Here is a 17497-nt window from a genome sequence, read left to right on the forward strand (position 1 = left end):
CAGCACTCCTCCCTCCTCCCCATCCTCCAGCACTCCTCCCTCCTCCCCATCCTCCAGCACTCCTCCCTCATCCCCATCCTCCAGCACTCCTCCCTCCTCCCCATCCTCCAGCAATCTTTCTCTCCTCTCCATCATCCAGCACTCCTCCCTCCTCCTCCTCCAGCACTCCTTCCTCATCCCCATCCTCCAGCAGTCCTCCCTCCTCCCCATCCTCCAGCACTCCTCCCTCATCCCCATCCTTCAGCACTCCTCCCTCCTCCTCCTCCAGCACTCCTTCCTCATCCCCATCCTCCAGCAGTCCTCCCTCATCCCCATCCTCCAGCACTCCTCCCTCATCCCCTTCCTTCAGCCCTCCTCCCTCCTTCCCATCCTTCAGCACTCTTCCTTTCTATCCTCCAGCACTTTCCCCTCCTCCCCATCCTCCAGCTCTTATATTGTTCTGTCCTCTCTTCCTCCATGTTTCCGAGCGCTAGAAGGAGGGATCTGATACAGGTGTCCCTTTTAGGGCTGAGCACTCGACAGTCACTTGTTCTCAGTGCTTTGGCCAGTTATGAGTCTCTTTATTAACAGCTGCCTGGCCAAGGTTGAGAGCAGGGCTGACCTATGATGCGTCTATGGGTATACATATTTAGAAGGCAGGTTGACAACATGTCCATTCAGCAGCAAGTTCCCCTGTCCAGACTACAACCTGCTAAAGCATGAGGTTTTTTGTTTTCTTTTTCTTCTTCTTCTTCTTCTTCTTCTTCTTCTTCTTCTTCTTCTTCTTCTTCTTCTTCCTCCACTCCTCCTCCTCCTCCTCCTCCTCCTCCTCCTCCTCCTCCTCCTTTTCATTTACCAGGATTACAGTATCAGGCATGCATTCCCATGGAGCAGGCTTTTTTTTTTTTTTTAAGTCATAATTTATAATGGAGCTCAATGACTTTTTACCTATTCCTTTTTTTTTTTTTTGAGCTGAGGATCGAACCCAGGGCCTTGCACTTGCTAGGCAAGCGCTCTACCACTGAGCTAAATCCCCAACCCTTTTTACCTGTTCTTACACCCATGTCACCACTCGATCAAGACGCAGAACCTTGCCCTTGTCCAGTCTCAGGCCCTTCCCTAATCAGACCCATTCCCCACTGCCCAAAAGATGCTTACCATCCTTCATTTTTATTCTCTATTTTTAAATTAAAACAAGTTTTTGAGACATAGTTTCACTATGTAGCTCTGGCTGGCCTTCACAGAGAACTGCCTGCCTCTGTTTCCAGAGTGCTAGGATTGAAGTGGGCACTGCCACACGCAGATTGCCTGTTCTTGAACCTTACATAAATTAGCCCTAGGTAAATGTTCTTTTCTCGTCCCCCTACCTCTTTCCCTCTCCCTGCTTCCTTTTAGTTTTGTTTACACTGCTGGGCATCAGACTCAGGGGCACAGGCATTCTAGGTAAGTACTTGATCTCTAAGCCACACTCCTTCTCTCTGTGTATAACTGCTTTTGCTTAACATTGTGTTTTTCCTAAGTTATTCCTAATATCGAGTGTCAGAACAGTTCATTGATTTTTGTTGTGCTGCAAAGCAGAATATACTTATCCATTCCTCTGTGGACTGCCGTGGGGCTTCTGCTGAGATTTGGCTATTATCCATGTAGCTGGGATGTATGTCTTTGCATGTGTATTTTGGCACACACAAGCACTCATTTCTTCTGAGGTATATACCCGAGTGGAACCGCCTGGTCACGTGGTCGGCATATGATTAATTTTAGAAGCTTCTGCCAAGAGGTTCTTCAACATCCTTACACCAATGTCTACTCCTACAGCGGGTTGTGAATTAGTTTGTTCCACGTGCCCACTGATTTGAGTGTTTTCAGAGTTTTAATTTTAGCCATTTTAGTATGTGGTCAAACTAGACCTTGGGCATCCTTTGGATCTAGCTGTAGCCATTTATGTCCCACATCTTTTCATAAGTTGTCGGCTGTTGGTGATTGCTTTTGTGCAAAGTACCCATGTAATTCATTTGTTACCTTTTTCCTGTAGTGCATCGGAGACCTTTTAATGAAGGTGAAAGTGTTGTGAAATAGCATCTCACTTATCCCAGGCATTGAGAAGGGGCTCAGGTTTATGCAGAGTGTGATGAGGGTGGAAAGGGCTCTCCATGACTCTCCCCCTCCCAGAAGCTTATTGTCTCTCTCCTCCTAAAACTAGCACACAGCTAGGCCCAAGGCAAGAACCCAGTGAAAGCTAACCAAAGAGGGGGATGTAGGCAGAGTTTTTGTCAGAACCTCAAGGACCACCAGCTGCTTCCCAAATAACCATTCAGAGACTGATTATTGATTATAAGTTCTTGGCCAATAGCTTAGGCTTGTTACTAACCAGCGCTTACAACTCAAATTAACCCATAATTTCTTTTTTAAAATCATACAACAAAGCTTTATTCATCCTCAGTGACTAAAGAAAAGGCAAGCTCATCGTTACTTGAGTATGTGGTCATCTTGAGCGTCCGCCAGTTCTCTCTCAATCCATTTCAGCTCATCTAGTCTCTTCTTTTCCTCCTCTGCCTGGGGTTTTAGGTAACTATAGCGCTTGGAGCTGTAGGCCATGCCGAGGACCAGGGCTGAGTATTGGCCAAGCTTGATGAGCGGAGAGACCTGAACTGGGGGCACCATCTTGTCCGTGGCCTTCGCCTAACCCATATTCCTTATCTACTCTCTGCCATATAGCTGCACCTTCTCAGCACAGCATGCTTATCTTGCTTCTCTTCATGTTTCCTTGTGGCTCCCCAGACTCTGCCCTTCTTCTTCCCAGCATTCTCTCTGCCCCTAAAATCCTCCTAGCTATTGGCCAATCAGCTTTTTATTAACAATGAGAGCAACACACTTTCACAATGTACAAAAGAATTATTCCACAGCAGGGGGATGATCCTTGTTTTGCGGGGTTTGCTATTGTGTTCTTCTACCATCCCCCAAACCTGAGACCTCTCTAATTCTGGACAGGTGGCCCCTTTAGCACTCTTGGGCCACCAACTCATGGACCCAGTCTAGACTCACTCTTCCTGACCACATGCTGGTCCCATGAAGCTTCACCCCAGTAATGAGGTTCTCCTTAGGCTTTAGGGATTACATCACTATCTATACTCCGTTTTCTTCAAATTGGAAATTTATATCCACAGCCTGGGACTGCCTGGCACCTGGACCCACTGGATGGCTCAGAGGTTAAGAACACTGGCTGTTCTTCTAGAGGTCCTGAGTTCAATTCCCAGCACCCACATGGTGGCTCACAACCATCTGTAATGAGATCTGGTTCTTTCTTCTGGCCTGCATGGATACATGCAAACAGAACACTGTAATGCATAATAAATAAATCTTAAAAAAACCCAAAAAGTGTATTTAAATTTTTTTATCTTTATTGACTTTTATAATAAGTATATGAGTATTTGCCTGTATGTGCACACTGCATATGCAGTACCTGTAGAGGCCAGAAGAGGGCATCAGACTGGAGTTACAGCTGATTGTAAACCACCATGTGGGGGTTGGGAATTGAACCCGGGTCCTCTAGAAGAACAACCAGTGCTCTTAAGCACCGATCCAGTGCTCCATCCCAAGTTCGCCCTCCATTTAAGCTGTTCTGTCTGGTATTTGGTCCTAATACTGGGACCAAATCCAGGTGAACCTTGTTCAGGACTCAGAGTAGCTTTTTCACCCCACTGCTCCCTGGATACTGTGGAGTCTGATAAGTGTTTGTGAACTGACTGGGTCAATAAATAATTTAGATGGATCCATCTTTCAGTCAAGCAAGCCACCTCTCCCTCCTGCAACCCTGTGCCAAAGGAGAAAATGGGGACATTCTTCAGTGCTTTACTCAGAAGTTTTGATGTCTCCCATGCTTGATGACTCCATAAAGTTCAATTGCCTCTCAATGGGTTTTTATATCATCAGTTGCCTGAAAGTAGATTCCCAGGTCTGCATTATTGTCTTAGTAGATAATGCTGCCAGCTAAAAACCAAAGTTAGGACAAGAAAATGCTCAGCGTAGGGTTCTGGAATCTTCCCCCAAATGAATCAGTTGCTTACATCAGTCATTTCTTGAGTCATTTCTTCACGGATGTAGTTAGTGTTTGTGATGGATCTTCTGGGTGGCCCTCACTATGCCAACCCTGTGGGCTATGCGCTGGAGGGTTCAGGCTGGAGGTGGATGCATTTTCTGTCCCAGTTTATCCTCCTGGTACTTTGTCCTCATCTTTTCCTGGCTCAGGAGGCTTTTCTCACAAGTTCAGACCACCTGAAACCTCACAGGGGGCTGTTGATAGCTGTTAAAACAGAACCGGTCCAACCTTCAGTGTCCAGTTGTGCTAGGTTGTAATTCCAAATGCCACCTGTAGGTGTCTCCCTCTGACTCCAGAAAATTTTAATTTGTGCCTGACAAAGACAATTTTGTGAACTCCAAGTTACCCAGGAAGAGTTGGGCGTGGATGCGCAGCACGCCTTTTATCTCAGCTCTCAGGGGGCAGAGTCAGGAGGATCTCTATGAGTTGAGACCAGCGTGGTCTATGTTGTGAGTTTAAAGAGAAGCTACCGTGGGCAGTAAACTGTATGTAAAGATTTTCAGAACAGCACTCACAACATGACATTTGGCAATGGTAGGAATGATCAATTATCTATAAAAACAGTAGATGTTAATTACACAAGGCTGTTGAGAAGTTGAAATGTGTCTAATGCTACTGGTGGATTGAGTTTTACATTTCGATTATATGTAATTCGAGCGTTTAAGTGTGTGTGGCCAACACTTACTGTATCAGACAGCCTTGCCTTGATCTCATCTTTGCGTCCATCATTTCAGCAAAGAATAACCAGAAGAAGAAATTTAAAACAGCAACTGACAGGAAGTCTCCTCACCAACGTCAGAGTGGGTCACGGTGGGACAGTACTGATTTGGGGGCCACTGGAGAGCTGCTGGGACCTTAATAAACGAGCCTGAGTTTCCTTGTTTGTAAACTGGGGATTGTAATTGCAACTTCGGGAGCCCACTGTAGTCAGGACATGGTGATGCAATCTGTAGTCTCAGCACCAGGAAAGCTGAGGCAGGAGGATGACAAGTTTGAGGCCAGCCTGGGCGACATCGTAAGACCCAGCCTCAAACAAAACAAAACAGCTAGTTCAAGATCAAAAAAGCAAAGAGATTAGTCAGGGGCCAATTAGGAGTCAATCTTTGTGTTATCTTCATTAACACAAGGTTCAAGATCAAAGAGCCTCACAGAAAAACACAAGAATAGGACAAAAATCGTCCCTACTGTTCACCCAGAGTTCCCAGATAGTAACATTTTCCCCACATTCATCTGGCTGTTTTATTCCTACTCCTGTGTATCTGTTTGTGTATGTATAGACTTTTCCTAAATCGAGTAAGAATACATTACAGTTATGGCGCCCTTGATGACCCCCCCCCACCTCCACCCCTCCCCACCCCGTCCCCAAGCCTCAGTGTGTAGTTCCTAAAGAGAAAGTGTCCTTCTAGACAGAGCCACAGTGCAGTTTCCGGGGGTCAGGCAATTGAGAGGAGTTGACACAATTATCTAATTGTGATTAGATGTCACCAACGGTCCCAGTAATGTCCTTTATGGCAAAAACATCATTCCAGTCCTCTGCTGCACTCAGCTGTCCTGTTTCTGGTCCTCCAGTCCAAGCAGGTCTTCCATGACGCTGACATTGGAGACAAATGCAGGCAGTGATCTTGCATCACGTCCCTTAGAGTCTGACTGGCGTTTCTTCGTGATGGGCCTCGGGTTGTTCGCCTTCTGACAATACTAGGAAAATAATTTCCTGTTCTCTTATCATCAGGAGATCAGTTTCCAGATCTGGGAGAATAAAACCTGATGACAAATGTTCCAGGCAAGAAGGAAAAGTCTAGATTAGTTCACTAACTAACCACTGAAATTTGCTCAGCCTTTCCAGGGACAGAGGAAAGGGCTGAAGGCAGAGGATTGACTAGGAGCCGAGAGAGCTGCACAGAGTATAATGGCTAACGCTGGAGCCCAGAATGAGCAGAGGCCAGGAAAAGCGCTGAAGGCCACAGAGCGAGCTTTTAAATTGTTTACTTAAAAAACTCTCATTTGTTTCTCTGACACTTAAAAAAAAATAGAAGGAGCCCACTGTGGAAAATACAAAAGGAATAAAGACGAAAATAGCTGTGGAGGCCTGCAGGCCCTGCAGCCTTGTTAATCTTGTGGGCACACTCCTTCCCAGCATCCAGAAAAGCCTTTTCCAAACTGCTCTTGAAGTGGGAAAGAGTGAGGGAAAGCCACATCTTCCCCGGAGAACAGTGACGTCATGCTCACAGAGGCTGGCCGGAGGGCAGCTTGTGTTTCTGTCAGTGCTGTGTGTGTAAGCTGAGAGGGAGGAGGGACTGGACACCTCAGAGAACTCCAAGCTGCTGGTACCCTGTCTGTGGACCTCTCCAACTGCTTCCGTAGATCTGGAGCCGAGGTTTGTTTTTGTTTTTGTTTTTGTTTTTTTTTTTTTGAGACATGGTTTCTCTGTGTAGTTTTGGTGCCTATCCTAGATCTCACTCTGTAGACCAGGCTTCGAACTCACAGAGATCCACCTGCCTCTGCCTCCCGAGTGCTGGGATTTGTGCGCCACCGCCGCCCAGCGAGTGTGCTGATTTTTAAAGATCCTAAGAAGAGGGAAGTGAGCTGCAGACCCAGCATGTACTTCTGGTTCAGACAGGAATGGCATGCAGGCTAGGAAGAACCCTCCCTCCTTGAGGACAGAGCTGGAGGGGACAGGAGAGGTCCAGGAGCAGGTTTTGTCAAGTAGCTGTCCTCAAAGTCTGCAGCCCTAGGGACAGACCTGGGGACAACCTTGGGCCTACATGTAGGGCTGAGTACAGGTAACTGTAGCAACTATGAGATAATCAGGATACCCAGAGCAGGTCTGCCTGACTTTTGGGGTCCAGTTTACCCTAGGGTGAGAGGCCCCAGGGCAGAGTGGGTGGGAGAGTTGGGAAGCAGTTCTCTGGAACAGGGCCTGATAGGGTGGGAAATGGTGGCTTCTTCCAGTATCTTCCAGCATATTTAACTGTGCACACACTGCGTGATGTCTTCAAAACAGCCCTGGCAAATCTTCCATTACAGGATTATCCTCAACTCTGGCAGACAGGTGAGGAAACAGAATATAAGGTAAATGGGATGGCGGATATAGTCTGTGCCTTGCCCATGTCCTCAGCCACCTGGTGGTGACCTTTGACCCTGAATCTATGTACCCATGGCTTTATGCATCTCTGTGGGGTATTTGTGCATGCATGGCATGTGTGTGTGTTCACTGGGCCTTTCAAGTGTAGGACTTCCAAGACAGTGAGGGATGGCAGATAATGGGTTTGTATGCTCCTTAATAAGACTATTATTATTATTATTATTATTATTATTATTATTATTATTATTTCAGCATTTTCAGACATGGTATCACTATCTCTGGCTGTTCTGGAACTCACTATCTAAAGAAAGCTGCCTTCCAACTCATAGAAATTTTTCTGCCTCATGTGCACCACAATGTCTGACCAAGACTATTTTATTTACTTATTGAAATGTATTTTATGTGCATTGGTGTGAAGATGGCAGATGTGAGCTGCCATGTGGATGCTGGGAATCGAACCCGGGTCCTCTGGAAGAGCAGTCAGTGCTCTTAACCACTGAGTCACCTCTCCAGTCTCAACTATTTTATTTTTATTTATATATTTCTTTTTTGTTTTTTTCTTTTTCTTTCTTTCTTTCTTTCTTTCTTTCTTTCTTTCTTTCTTTCTTTTTTTCAAGACAGGGTTTCTCTGTGTAGCTTTGCACTTTTCTTAGAACTCACTTTGTAGACCAGGCTGGCCTCGAACTCACAGAGATGCGCCTGTCTCTGCCTCCCGAGTGGTGGGATTAAAGGTGTGCACCACCACCACCACCCCCACCCCCCGGCTTATTTTATTTTTTAATTGTGGTAAAACATAGAACTTTAAGGCTGAGGATGTAGCTTAGTGGTAGAGCACTTGGCTAGCATACGTGAGGTGCTGAGTTCGACCCCCAGCACCAGACAAACAAAGGCATAAAACACAGCCTTTCTACTGCTGAGTGTACATTCCACTGTTAACTATGTGCACCACATGTGACAGATCTCTAGAATGTGTCACCTTGCAAAACTGAAACTCTACACAGCTCCTCATTTCCTTCTGGCCCAGGCCCTGGTGACCACATCCTCCTCTCTGTCACTGTATATTCAACTGTTCTAGGAACTTTGTACAAATAGCCTCATGCAGTCTTGTTCTTTGGTGACTGACATTTAGCACAATGTCCTGAAGTCCCCTCCATGTTATAGAATACATCTGGATTTTCCTTTTCTTCTTTTTGTTTCCAGAGGGGATTTTACTGTGTAATCCAGTCTGGCTTGGATCTCACTGTGGTGCCAAGCCTGGCTTTGAACTCATGGTCCTCTTGCCCCAGCTGCCTGAGTGCTGGATTGTAGGTGTGTGTTGCTATGCCTTGGTTGAATTTCATTTTATTCACAGTTAAATATCTTCCAGTGTTTTTATATTGACCACCATTACTGCTCATCTCTGGGTGGATATTTAGTTTCCTTTTACCTGTTGGCCGCTGTGGCTAATGCCATAATAAACATGAACATGCAAATATTTTTTCAAGAGTCATTTGGAATATACCCTTCTTTCTTAGTTTCTTTGGGCAGCTACAACATAAAATGTAGGACTAGGAAATTTTTTTTAAAGTTTTTTTTTAAATATATATATATATATCAGGTACATGCCTTTAATCCCAGCACTCAGGAGACAGAGACAGGCAGATCTCTGTGAGTTCAAGGCCAGCCTAGTCTACATAGTAAGTTCCAGGACAACCAGAGATACACAATGAGACCTGTCTCAAAAAAACAAAATAAAAAACCTCAAAGATTTATCTATCTATCTATCTATCTATCTATCTATCTATCTATCTATCTATGTGTCTGGGTGCTTTTTATGCATGTATGCATGGTACTTGTGGAAGTCACCAGAGGGCATTGGATTCCTTGGACCTGGTGTTACAGGCATTTATGAGTTGTCATATGGGGGCTGGGAACTGAACCTGGGTCCCCTGCAAGAGCAGCAAGTGCTTTTAACCCCTGAGCCATCTCCCCAGTTCCTGGACTGGGTAGTTTTAAATAATAGAAATTCTGGGGGCTGGGAAATCCAAGATTGAGGCTCAGCATTTGGTGCCTAGTGAGGGCTTTCTCAGTGCCCTCCTGGAGGGCACTGTGTCCTCATGCTGAGGAGGCAGGCAGAAGGGCAAGGTGGCTAAATGTTGCTGCTCGCATCTCTGAAAAGGTCCTCAATCCCACCCACCCCCACCCACCGGGAAGCCTTCAGGTCTCTCATCTCCTCGAGTCTCCACCTCTTTTTTTCTTTTTTTTTTTTTTTTTTTGAGCTGAGGATCGAACCCAGGGCCTTGTGCTTTCTAGGCGAGCGCTCTACCACTGAGCCAAATCCCCAACGGAGTCTCCACCTCTTAATCACATTAGTCTTACCCGAAATTTGGAGGAAATGTGTTCAAACCATGGCGATCTAGAAGTGTGATTGTTGGCTTATGTATGGTATTATCTTCAGAAAATTTCAGCAACCTCTGTTACTGTTTTCCAGGGTGACTACCAAATTTTATTCAGACAATTTTGAGATGTGTTCTGCCCTCTCCTCTAAGGCGGTCCCTAGCGGCATTCTGATCATGAACCCTTTCTTCCCATTGGTGCATTCTTCTGTCTCTCATCCTCACGCTTTCCTCTGTACTTCCCGGGTTCACCACCCAAATTCACTACAAGCATGGCGGTCTTTTCTGTCGGGAACTCAAGGCCTGCCACGTCCTTCAGGTTCTGGAGTGCCTAGGTGCCTCTTCTGAGACCTATTGCTGTGTGACGAATTGCTACAGTCTGGCCCCAGGTGGCTTCATTTATCCCCCGCCCCGCTTCTGTAGGTGGACTGGGTTCGCTGGCTGGCGTTTTGTAGAGGCATCTGAAGGCTCTGCTGTGCTGATGTCCAGAACAACTAGGAGGTCAAGGGTGAGAGACAGGACAGGAGTCTGCTAAAGGACTTTTCTGGAATGGCATGGGTCACCTCTACCACATTCCAATAAAAAAAGGTACTTTTAGGCTCTCTGGATACAGGAGAGATGGAGAAATTAATCATGTTATGGTTTCAATATGAGATGCCCGCACAAGCTCTTGTTCCCAGAGAGTGGTATAACATTCAAGATGGGGGACCTAGTTGGAGGAGCAGCCCCCTGGGGCCTGGATTTCAGGTGCATCTCTTGCCCTTTACCCTTCCTGTCTCTTTCTCTGTGTGCTGTTTGATTGGCCTCTCGAGCAGGCTCCTGCCACCTCAGAGCTCTGTTTCACCACTGGCCCACAGCAATGGAGCAGGCTGGCCCTGTACCGAAGAAGGCAGGAGCCCAGATACCACACTGCAGAAGAGCATATGGGACAGGATATTTTTGTGGGCCTCATGGCCAGGACACAAGCCTAGTCAGTAGGATTTGAGAAATCCTAATTGTAGCCTCCATTTTGCCTCTACTGAAGACACATAAGGAAGTCTAGTCATTTCTAGAAGATCTGTGAGCTGAAAATAATGAAAAACCTGAGGAAGATTGATTTATCAGGATCCCGTGTTTAAGTCCAGAGTGATAAGGCCCCAAGCGACCCCAAAATGTAGACTCAGCAGCTTTGACAGGATTTGGAAAGCTCAGAGCAACACTGCTAAGCGTGTTTGGAATAATCAGAAACAACCCCAGTGGGGCTGGCGAGATGGCTGAGAGGTAAAGGTACTTGCCTTTGCCAACCCTGTTGACCATTGGAAGGCACGTTGCAGTGGGAGAGAACTGTCTCCCTAATGCTGTCCTCTGACTTCTGCATGTGTGTTGTCAAGGCTAGCCTGGGCAACCCAGAGAGATCTTCTCTCAAAAGAAAAAGTAAAAGGATTGTGTGGGTAGCTCAGTGATAGAGTACTTGCCTACCATGTGTGGGGCTTTAACGTCCATCTCCATTGCTGAAAAAGTATGTCTCTGGAGATGTGTTTAAGGACTGTGAGCCCAAAGAATTATTCTAGATTTCCAAGATAGGCCTCAGATGCCAATTATAAGTAAGTGTCTTTGTAGGAGAGAGCCATGGGAACCTGGCACACACCTCACACAGGAGAAAATGATGTGATAATGAAGCAGAGAGATTGGAAGGTACTGTCCTTGGAGAGAGGTGGCCATGAGCCAGGGAATGCCAGAAGCCATTAGAAGAGGCAAAGATTCTCCCCTGGAACCTTCATTGGACACACCGATTTTGGTCCCATTACATTGATGTCACCCTCTCCATTTTTTGTTCCTTGACCTCTGGACAGAATAGTTACCAGCACTCTCAAGGGAGTGATCCAAGAGTGAGGCATAAGCCACTGTGTCGGTGATGACCACATCACAGTCTACCATTCCCACAACAGATTATACAGTTGAGCGCTCAACATCGGAGGGAACTTCTGGGGATCTGGTCACCAGAGGGTAGGGTGTACTGGTGAAGGCTAGCTGTCTCAGAACAGCGGAGGTGGGTGTCTGTGGCTGGAAGACCAGGATGAACAGGCTGGCTGCAGGGGTGAAATCTGCTCCAGTCAGGCCACTCCAGTTCCGGGATGGAGAGCCTTAACTCCATCCTGCTCATGCAGCTTCTGCCTACGATGCCAGGGAGTGGAGGCCTCCTTTGGACACTGCTGGATCCTGTTACACTGTCACAGAGAAAGACAAGAACTGTGGAGCCTGTGGCAGGAGACAATGGCCTCCATTGAGGAATTATGACGTAAAGGAACCAGCAAGTCCACAGCTACCAGTCAGGAAACAATAGGTGTTTCCAGAGGGCCCAGGAGGTGCTCAGAAGAGGTGAAAATGCACACTACCAGCCCCAGCATTTCCTCCCCTCTCTGAGGTCTCTGACACTGTGCCAAGAGAGGAATTTCTCCGGGATCTGTCTGAAAAGGTCAGTTGTTAGGAGCACCGTCTTTAAAACCTGGCTTCTGACCTTCATGAAGTTTGCCCTTGCTCAGTTCAGGGTGGGACTTTCCTGATACATCTTCCAAGTCTGTGAAAGGTCTCCATCTAGATGCTGGCAGTGGGGGAAGGTGTTAGGGAAAGGTTTGAATGTGGCCTATGACAGCTTTGTCTATTGCCACGGCTCCTCCTCGACATCCAGGTCCGGCAGAGTGACATCATATCTCAAGAACTCTATGTGAATCCAGACACTTGTCAGTCAACTGGGAGGATGAGGATGGACTTTGTTCTTGGGCTTGAGCTGAGCTCCCAGCCCCAGGGGCTGGCTTTATTGTTGTCGTATGTTATGAGTGAAGATAGAATTCTGCAATGATGTCTAACAACCAGAACAGAGAGGGGAGAAAGCCCACTTCTCAGGACCTTAGTTGGAAGACACTAGCCCAGCTCTTTGCCTCTACAGATACATTATGTAGATTTGGGGATTCCTGATGGGAATATGAAGAAAGGGCTTTTGTGGGGAGGCCTCTGTTGATCTGAAGCTTAAGGATCAGAGTTCTCCCTGCAAGGCCACCTGGAGTATCTGTGTTGACAGCTGTCCAGCTGAGCACAGACAGCTATTCTGATTGAGCTTAGCCTCTTACGCAGGGTGTGACCTTTGCAAGGTAGTCTTTGTGCAAGGGCTGGCTGACATTTCTGTGGATGTTTCCTCTTCCAGCAATCATTTTGGGAACTGCCTGCCTTCTTCCCCTCCTTTATGGAATCAGCGAGGACATTGCAGGGTTGGGTTGGGGTTGCAAGAAGTCTACCAAACCCCAATTTGCTCCCTGCCTTTATTTACCTGAATGTCTGAGGTCAGGAACAGCAACATGTAAGTGGAAAAATCCCATAATTAAAATCAAATTTTAATTTCAGGGAGAACTTTGCCCTTGAAAGGTAAATAGTTGACAATATTGTAAAAGAATAGCAATCATGAGCTGGGCGGTGGTGGCACACACCTTTAATCCCAGCACTCCGGAGGCAGAGCCAGGCCAATCTTTGTGAGTTCGAGTCTAGCCTGGTCTACAAAGTGAGATCCAGGACAGGCTCCAAAACTACACAGAGAAACCCTGTCTCAACAACAACAACAAAAAAGCAATCATATACTTGTGCAAAGGGCTTCTCCCCAATTCCACTAACCTGGTAATTTCTAATTGGAATCTAAACTCCCAGAGCATCTGTGTCAGAGACATCCCATTTGCTCCCCTCTGGGATTTTCCTGGTCCCCCATCTATTCAGCTTAGTGTCTTGGGATGCTTGATTCTAAAGCCTGCATCAGTGGGTCCCTAAGAAGCTGTTCTAGCCTGTCCTTTTCGATGGTATCTAGAGGGCAGGGAGAGAGAGTCAGAATGTTTCCCTTCCCATAATCTCTTCCTTTCTGGGTCCCTGTTTGTTGGGTCCATTTCCTGTCTAAGGCCACAATTTCTGGCTGGGGCCTTCTCTGCGCTGCCACCTCTGGGTTCCAGAAGTTGCCACCTTACCTTTGGGAGCGGTCCCCTGATGTTGCTGGCCATGGGATGAGCGATTGATACCCTGTATGTCTCCCAACTGCCCTGCATCTTTGTATACTGTCTCTATTAAACTCTTCAAACTGCCCAGTGTGCTGTTTGCATTTCCAGGGACACTGCTCCATTCGAAATTCAAAGGCTTATTTTGTATGGTGTCTTTCACTCTCTGTTGTCTTCTTTTCTTCTTTTGAAGGCCCCAAGGAAAACTTGAAGCTGCATTGGAATTGCTGCTGTTTGAGCTTGAAGCCCAGAGCTGGCCTCTGGGGCAGGGGACAGACCGGCTTTGTGCTTCCCTTCAGTGTAAGAACCAACCAAGTTTTAAAAGTCTTGTCAGTGGGACTGAGGATAGTTTCATCCCCGAGGGGAACATTGCAGACTGCTCAGAATACATTCAAATTTATTCTGAGAGGAGGAAGGGAAGAGGAAGGTGAAGCATATGGGAAGGAGATAAATGATCTGTTATTTTATTTACTGCTGTGAACTTCAAATAGCCAGATTGGCAGGATGCGTTGGTGCAGACCTCAGGAACATCGTTGTGAGTTTGAGGCCAGCCTGATCTACATAGTGAGTCCAGGTTGGCCAAGGTTACACAGTGAGACCTTGTCTTAAACAACAACAATAACAAACAGCAAAACGCCAGGTCAGAAGTGCAGGACAGCACCTTTCCTGCTTCCTAAGGGAGCCTGGGAGAAGGCTCCAGGGAAATGACTTATGCTCCAAATTCCAATGACAGTTACTAAGGCGACATCCTGGCTTAAGGGACGAGTCAACAAAAGAAACACTGTAGAGCATCCAGTGGAATTCCATGGGGTTGCTCAGAGTGGAAGGATGTCAACTGCTCAGGGAGACATGTCCATGATGAGGAGAGCTGGAGCGTGTCTGCTAAAGTCACACATTTGAAACTTAAGTTCCAAAGTATCTGTGTTGGGAGTCCGGAGCTCTGCCCTCCTGGATTAACTAGTTATCCTGGGCGTGGGTCTTTTGTATTGAGAGTGAGTTGTAAAACTGAGTTCAGCCCCGACTTGTTCTCAGCCTTTCTTTCCCTTCCCACCTTCTGCCATGGGTTGATGCAGAAGTTTTTAGGATTCATGTTAGACATCACATGCTTGGGCTCCCTACCCTTCAGAACCATGAGTTAAAAGTCTGTTGGGTATAAATTATCCAGGCTTGAGTATTCTCTTATAGGGACAGACACAATAAAAGCTGGCTTCAGGGTAAACATAAGCCCAATTTTGTGGAAAGTGAATGGTCTGTATTTATTTAGCATATAGAAACCTGTTGGCTGGGGTGAGCCATATTAAGGCTATGTGAGAGGTATAGCGGAGAGGGGATAAGAGGAGGGAAGCGGACATGTGGGAAAAAAGAACCAGCAATGATTGACACAGGCCTCTAGCCCTTGTTCTTGTCAGGAGCCCAGTCTTTTGACAACCCCTCTCTTCTCTGGGCTATGTGAAGGTCCCGGGATGCTCAGCCCTGCGGCTACCACTCTCATTTTCCAGATGTGAAAACTAAGCAAAGATGACATGAGCTTGTCTGGGCCAAATATTGAACAGTTGCACTTGACTTGCATGAGGTGAGGGGCAGGTACTTGCTGGGGATCCATCAGGCTGCCGCATCTAAGCCATTGCATCCCCGCTTGGGTCCTGAGCTGTCTATGTGTGCAGGATGGTGGGAATGGGGTGGGTGAATAGTAGCTTTCTGGAAAAGCCAGCAAGTATCCAGAGCCAAGCCTTAGAGCTGACAGGAAGGGGCAGTCCTTTGGCTCTGTCCCCTGGAATTGATGACATTGTATCTATCAGCCATGTCTTCTTCCTCCCTGGCCTTTTCTCACACTCTTTGTCTTGTACAGATTCTTCTTCCTTCTCTTTCCCCACAAAGTGAGAAAGACTGGAGCCCCAAAAAAGTCCAGCATGTAACAGGCACATGACATCCATTTGTCAAAGAAGTCATGGACGAGAGTCAGGCCAGGCAGAAGATATCGAATGATGTTCTGGCCCAAAGCAGACCCTGAGACTAGTATTTTCTTGATTTCCACATGCAAGGAAGGGAATGGAAGGAGGGAGAGGAGAAGCCAATGGTGAGTATGTCAATGCTGGGTACCAGTGTGGACAATGGGGCTCCTTCACATTGCTGGGATCATCCAAGGAACCAGAGTGGATACACCAGAACAGTCCTTCTGAGGAAGGAGAGAAGGAGCGGCTGCAGTATTTATTGGATCTAGATCCTCATCAATGAGGTTTTCTCCAGTCTCCCTTGAATTCTGGTCATGTGTGGGCTCTTCTGAGTGCAGGCTGGGGTGTCTTATGAAGCTATGCCTGCAGTGTGGACCCGGGAGCTGAGCTCCTTTGGTGACTGTCCACCAAAGCACAGGTGAGCTCAGTGGAGAACTCAGGGCTGGGCTATTGATAGCTGCACCCAGGTACCTATTGGAGAAACAGTCTTCCTAACTGAGAACCACACATTGGGCACCCGTTGTGCTCATAAGGGCACATGACTTGCATCAACTCGGCCCAGCACAGAAGCCATTGCTATGGAGACAGATGCCTCTGGGACCCTGTTTAACATGGATGCCAGGCGTTGTAAAACTGCAGATGCAAAACCGTGCTTAGCACACAGAAGACACTCAATAAAGTGTGTTGAAGGAACATTCCTGGCAGTGGAGGGGGTTGGCGAGATGGAGGGAAATTCAGGTGTCAGTGCTTAAATGACTTCACAGTCTAGGGAGGTCTGACTCCGGGGGTCCCAATCTCTCCAGAGAGTTCAAAAGCAGATGGAGCGGGACCTCGTGGTCCAGGCTCATTATCCCAGCCATGAAAGAGGTTGAGGCAGGAGAATAGAAAGTTCAAGTTCTGTCTGGGCAACTTAGAGACTCTACCTCAAAATGAAAACTAAAAAGAGGGCTGGGGATATAGCTCAATGGTAGGGTGTCTGTTCAGCGTTTGTAAGGCTCTGGGTTCAAGTTTCAATCCTAGTGTTGGGGAAATACAGACCAGTGGGGCTGAGCTGCAGGTATCCAGAAGAGGAGGGAAAAAGGAGTTAATGGGCAACTTGGGCCTTTTTCTGCAGAAAGTGGGAGCTACTGTGGTACCCGTACTGAGTGTGGGAAGACTCTGCCTGATTAGGGGAGAGTGTGATGGAGCCTTTCAGCTACCCGACTGAACCAAGAGGAGACTTCAGAAAGACTGGCAGTTGCCCCATCACTGCAGGAAAGCCACAGCTTGCTAGTACACTGGAGTCCTGGAGAACCACTAATGGATCTCAGGCTAGGCATCTCCTTGTCTCCTCAGCTGCCCGGGCAGCCTCCTGGGAAACTCTGATGACTTTATTCCTGTGCCTGGTGGAGGAAGGGATGCAGTGGGCTCATCAGGCAGGCCACACAGACCAGCCTTTGTGCCCTGTGGCCTACGGGAGGTGTAGGCTGTCTGCAGGCTCAGCGTCTGCTGGACTGCAACACAGGCACTCTTTGTGGTGCCCAGGATCCAGCAGGCATGGGGGCGGGAGGCCTAGGGGCAGGTTCCTGTGGACCAGCTTTTGGGTGGCATGTTGTAGGTAATATGATGGTCCCATCAGAGATGTGGGGGTAAGGCATGGGTGGTCTCCCCCCCTGTGTATATGTGTGTATGCATGTATGTATGTCTTGGGAGAAGATTCCTTTGGATGAGTCTGGAAATTCCATGCAGCAAACAGACACCAGCTCCAGACCCACTGGCCTGGCCTGAACGAAAGTCTCCTGACTTGCACCTTTGCTAACTAAAGCTGTCTAGCACCCATGACCCTCAGAGTCTTCTGGGCTTTAAACATCTCTGGAGCCAAGGTTTCAAATGCAAAACCACAAATACTGTATCGTCTCTGCTGGGATTCCTGGGGGCTAAAGGGAGCTGTACCTCACTCAGGCCCTGACCTCCCAAGGCCAGGATTCACTTCTCTTTGACAGATTTTCCTGGCTCCACCCCAG

The 17497-nt window shown here is 47.3% G+C and overlaps 1 protein-coding gene and 1 long non-coding RNA gene across 2 annotated transcripts; one reads left to right on the forward strand and one right to left on the reverse strand.

Annotated features, from left to right (window-relative positions):
- Nucleotides 1–2445: 2445 nt before the first annotated feature.
- On the reverse strand, nt 2446–2640 carry LOC118581497 (ATP synthase subunit e, mitochondrial-like). Its single transcript, XM_036183656.1, has one exon. The coding sequence runs from the start codon at nt 2638–2640 to the stop codon at nt 2446–2448; it is 195 nt and encodes a 64-aa protein (XP_036039549.1).
- A 3734-nt stretch (nt 2641–6374) lies between these two features.
- Nucleotides 6375–16457, forward strand: LOC118581195. Its single transcript, XR_004944668.1, has 3 exons — nt 6375–6449; nt 13736–13842; nt 15392–16457. It is a non-coding gene; the product is annotated as an uncharacterized LOC118581195 (long non-coding RNA).
- The last annotated feature ends 1040 nt before the right edge of the window (nt 16458–17497 follow it).

This window comes from Onychomys torridus, chromosome 4 (genome assembly GCF_903995425.1).
Source record: "Onychomys torridus chromosome 4, mOncTor1.1, whole genome shotgun sequence".
Taxonomy (NCBI): Eukaryota; Metazoa; Chordata; class Mammalia; order Rodentia; family Cricetidae; genus Onychomys; species Onychomys torridus.

Excerpts from the sequence above, each read along its gene's own strand:
- LOC118581497 (XM_036183656.1), bottom strand. The coding sequence starts at position 2,640 with ATGGTGCCCCCAGTTCAGGTCTCTCCGCTCATCAAGCTTGGCCAATAC.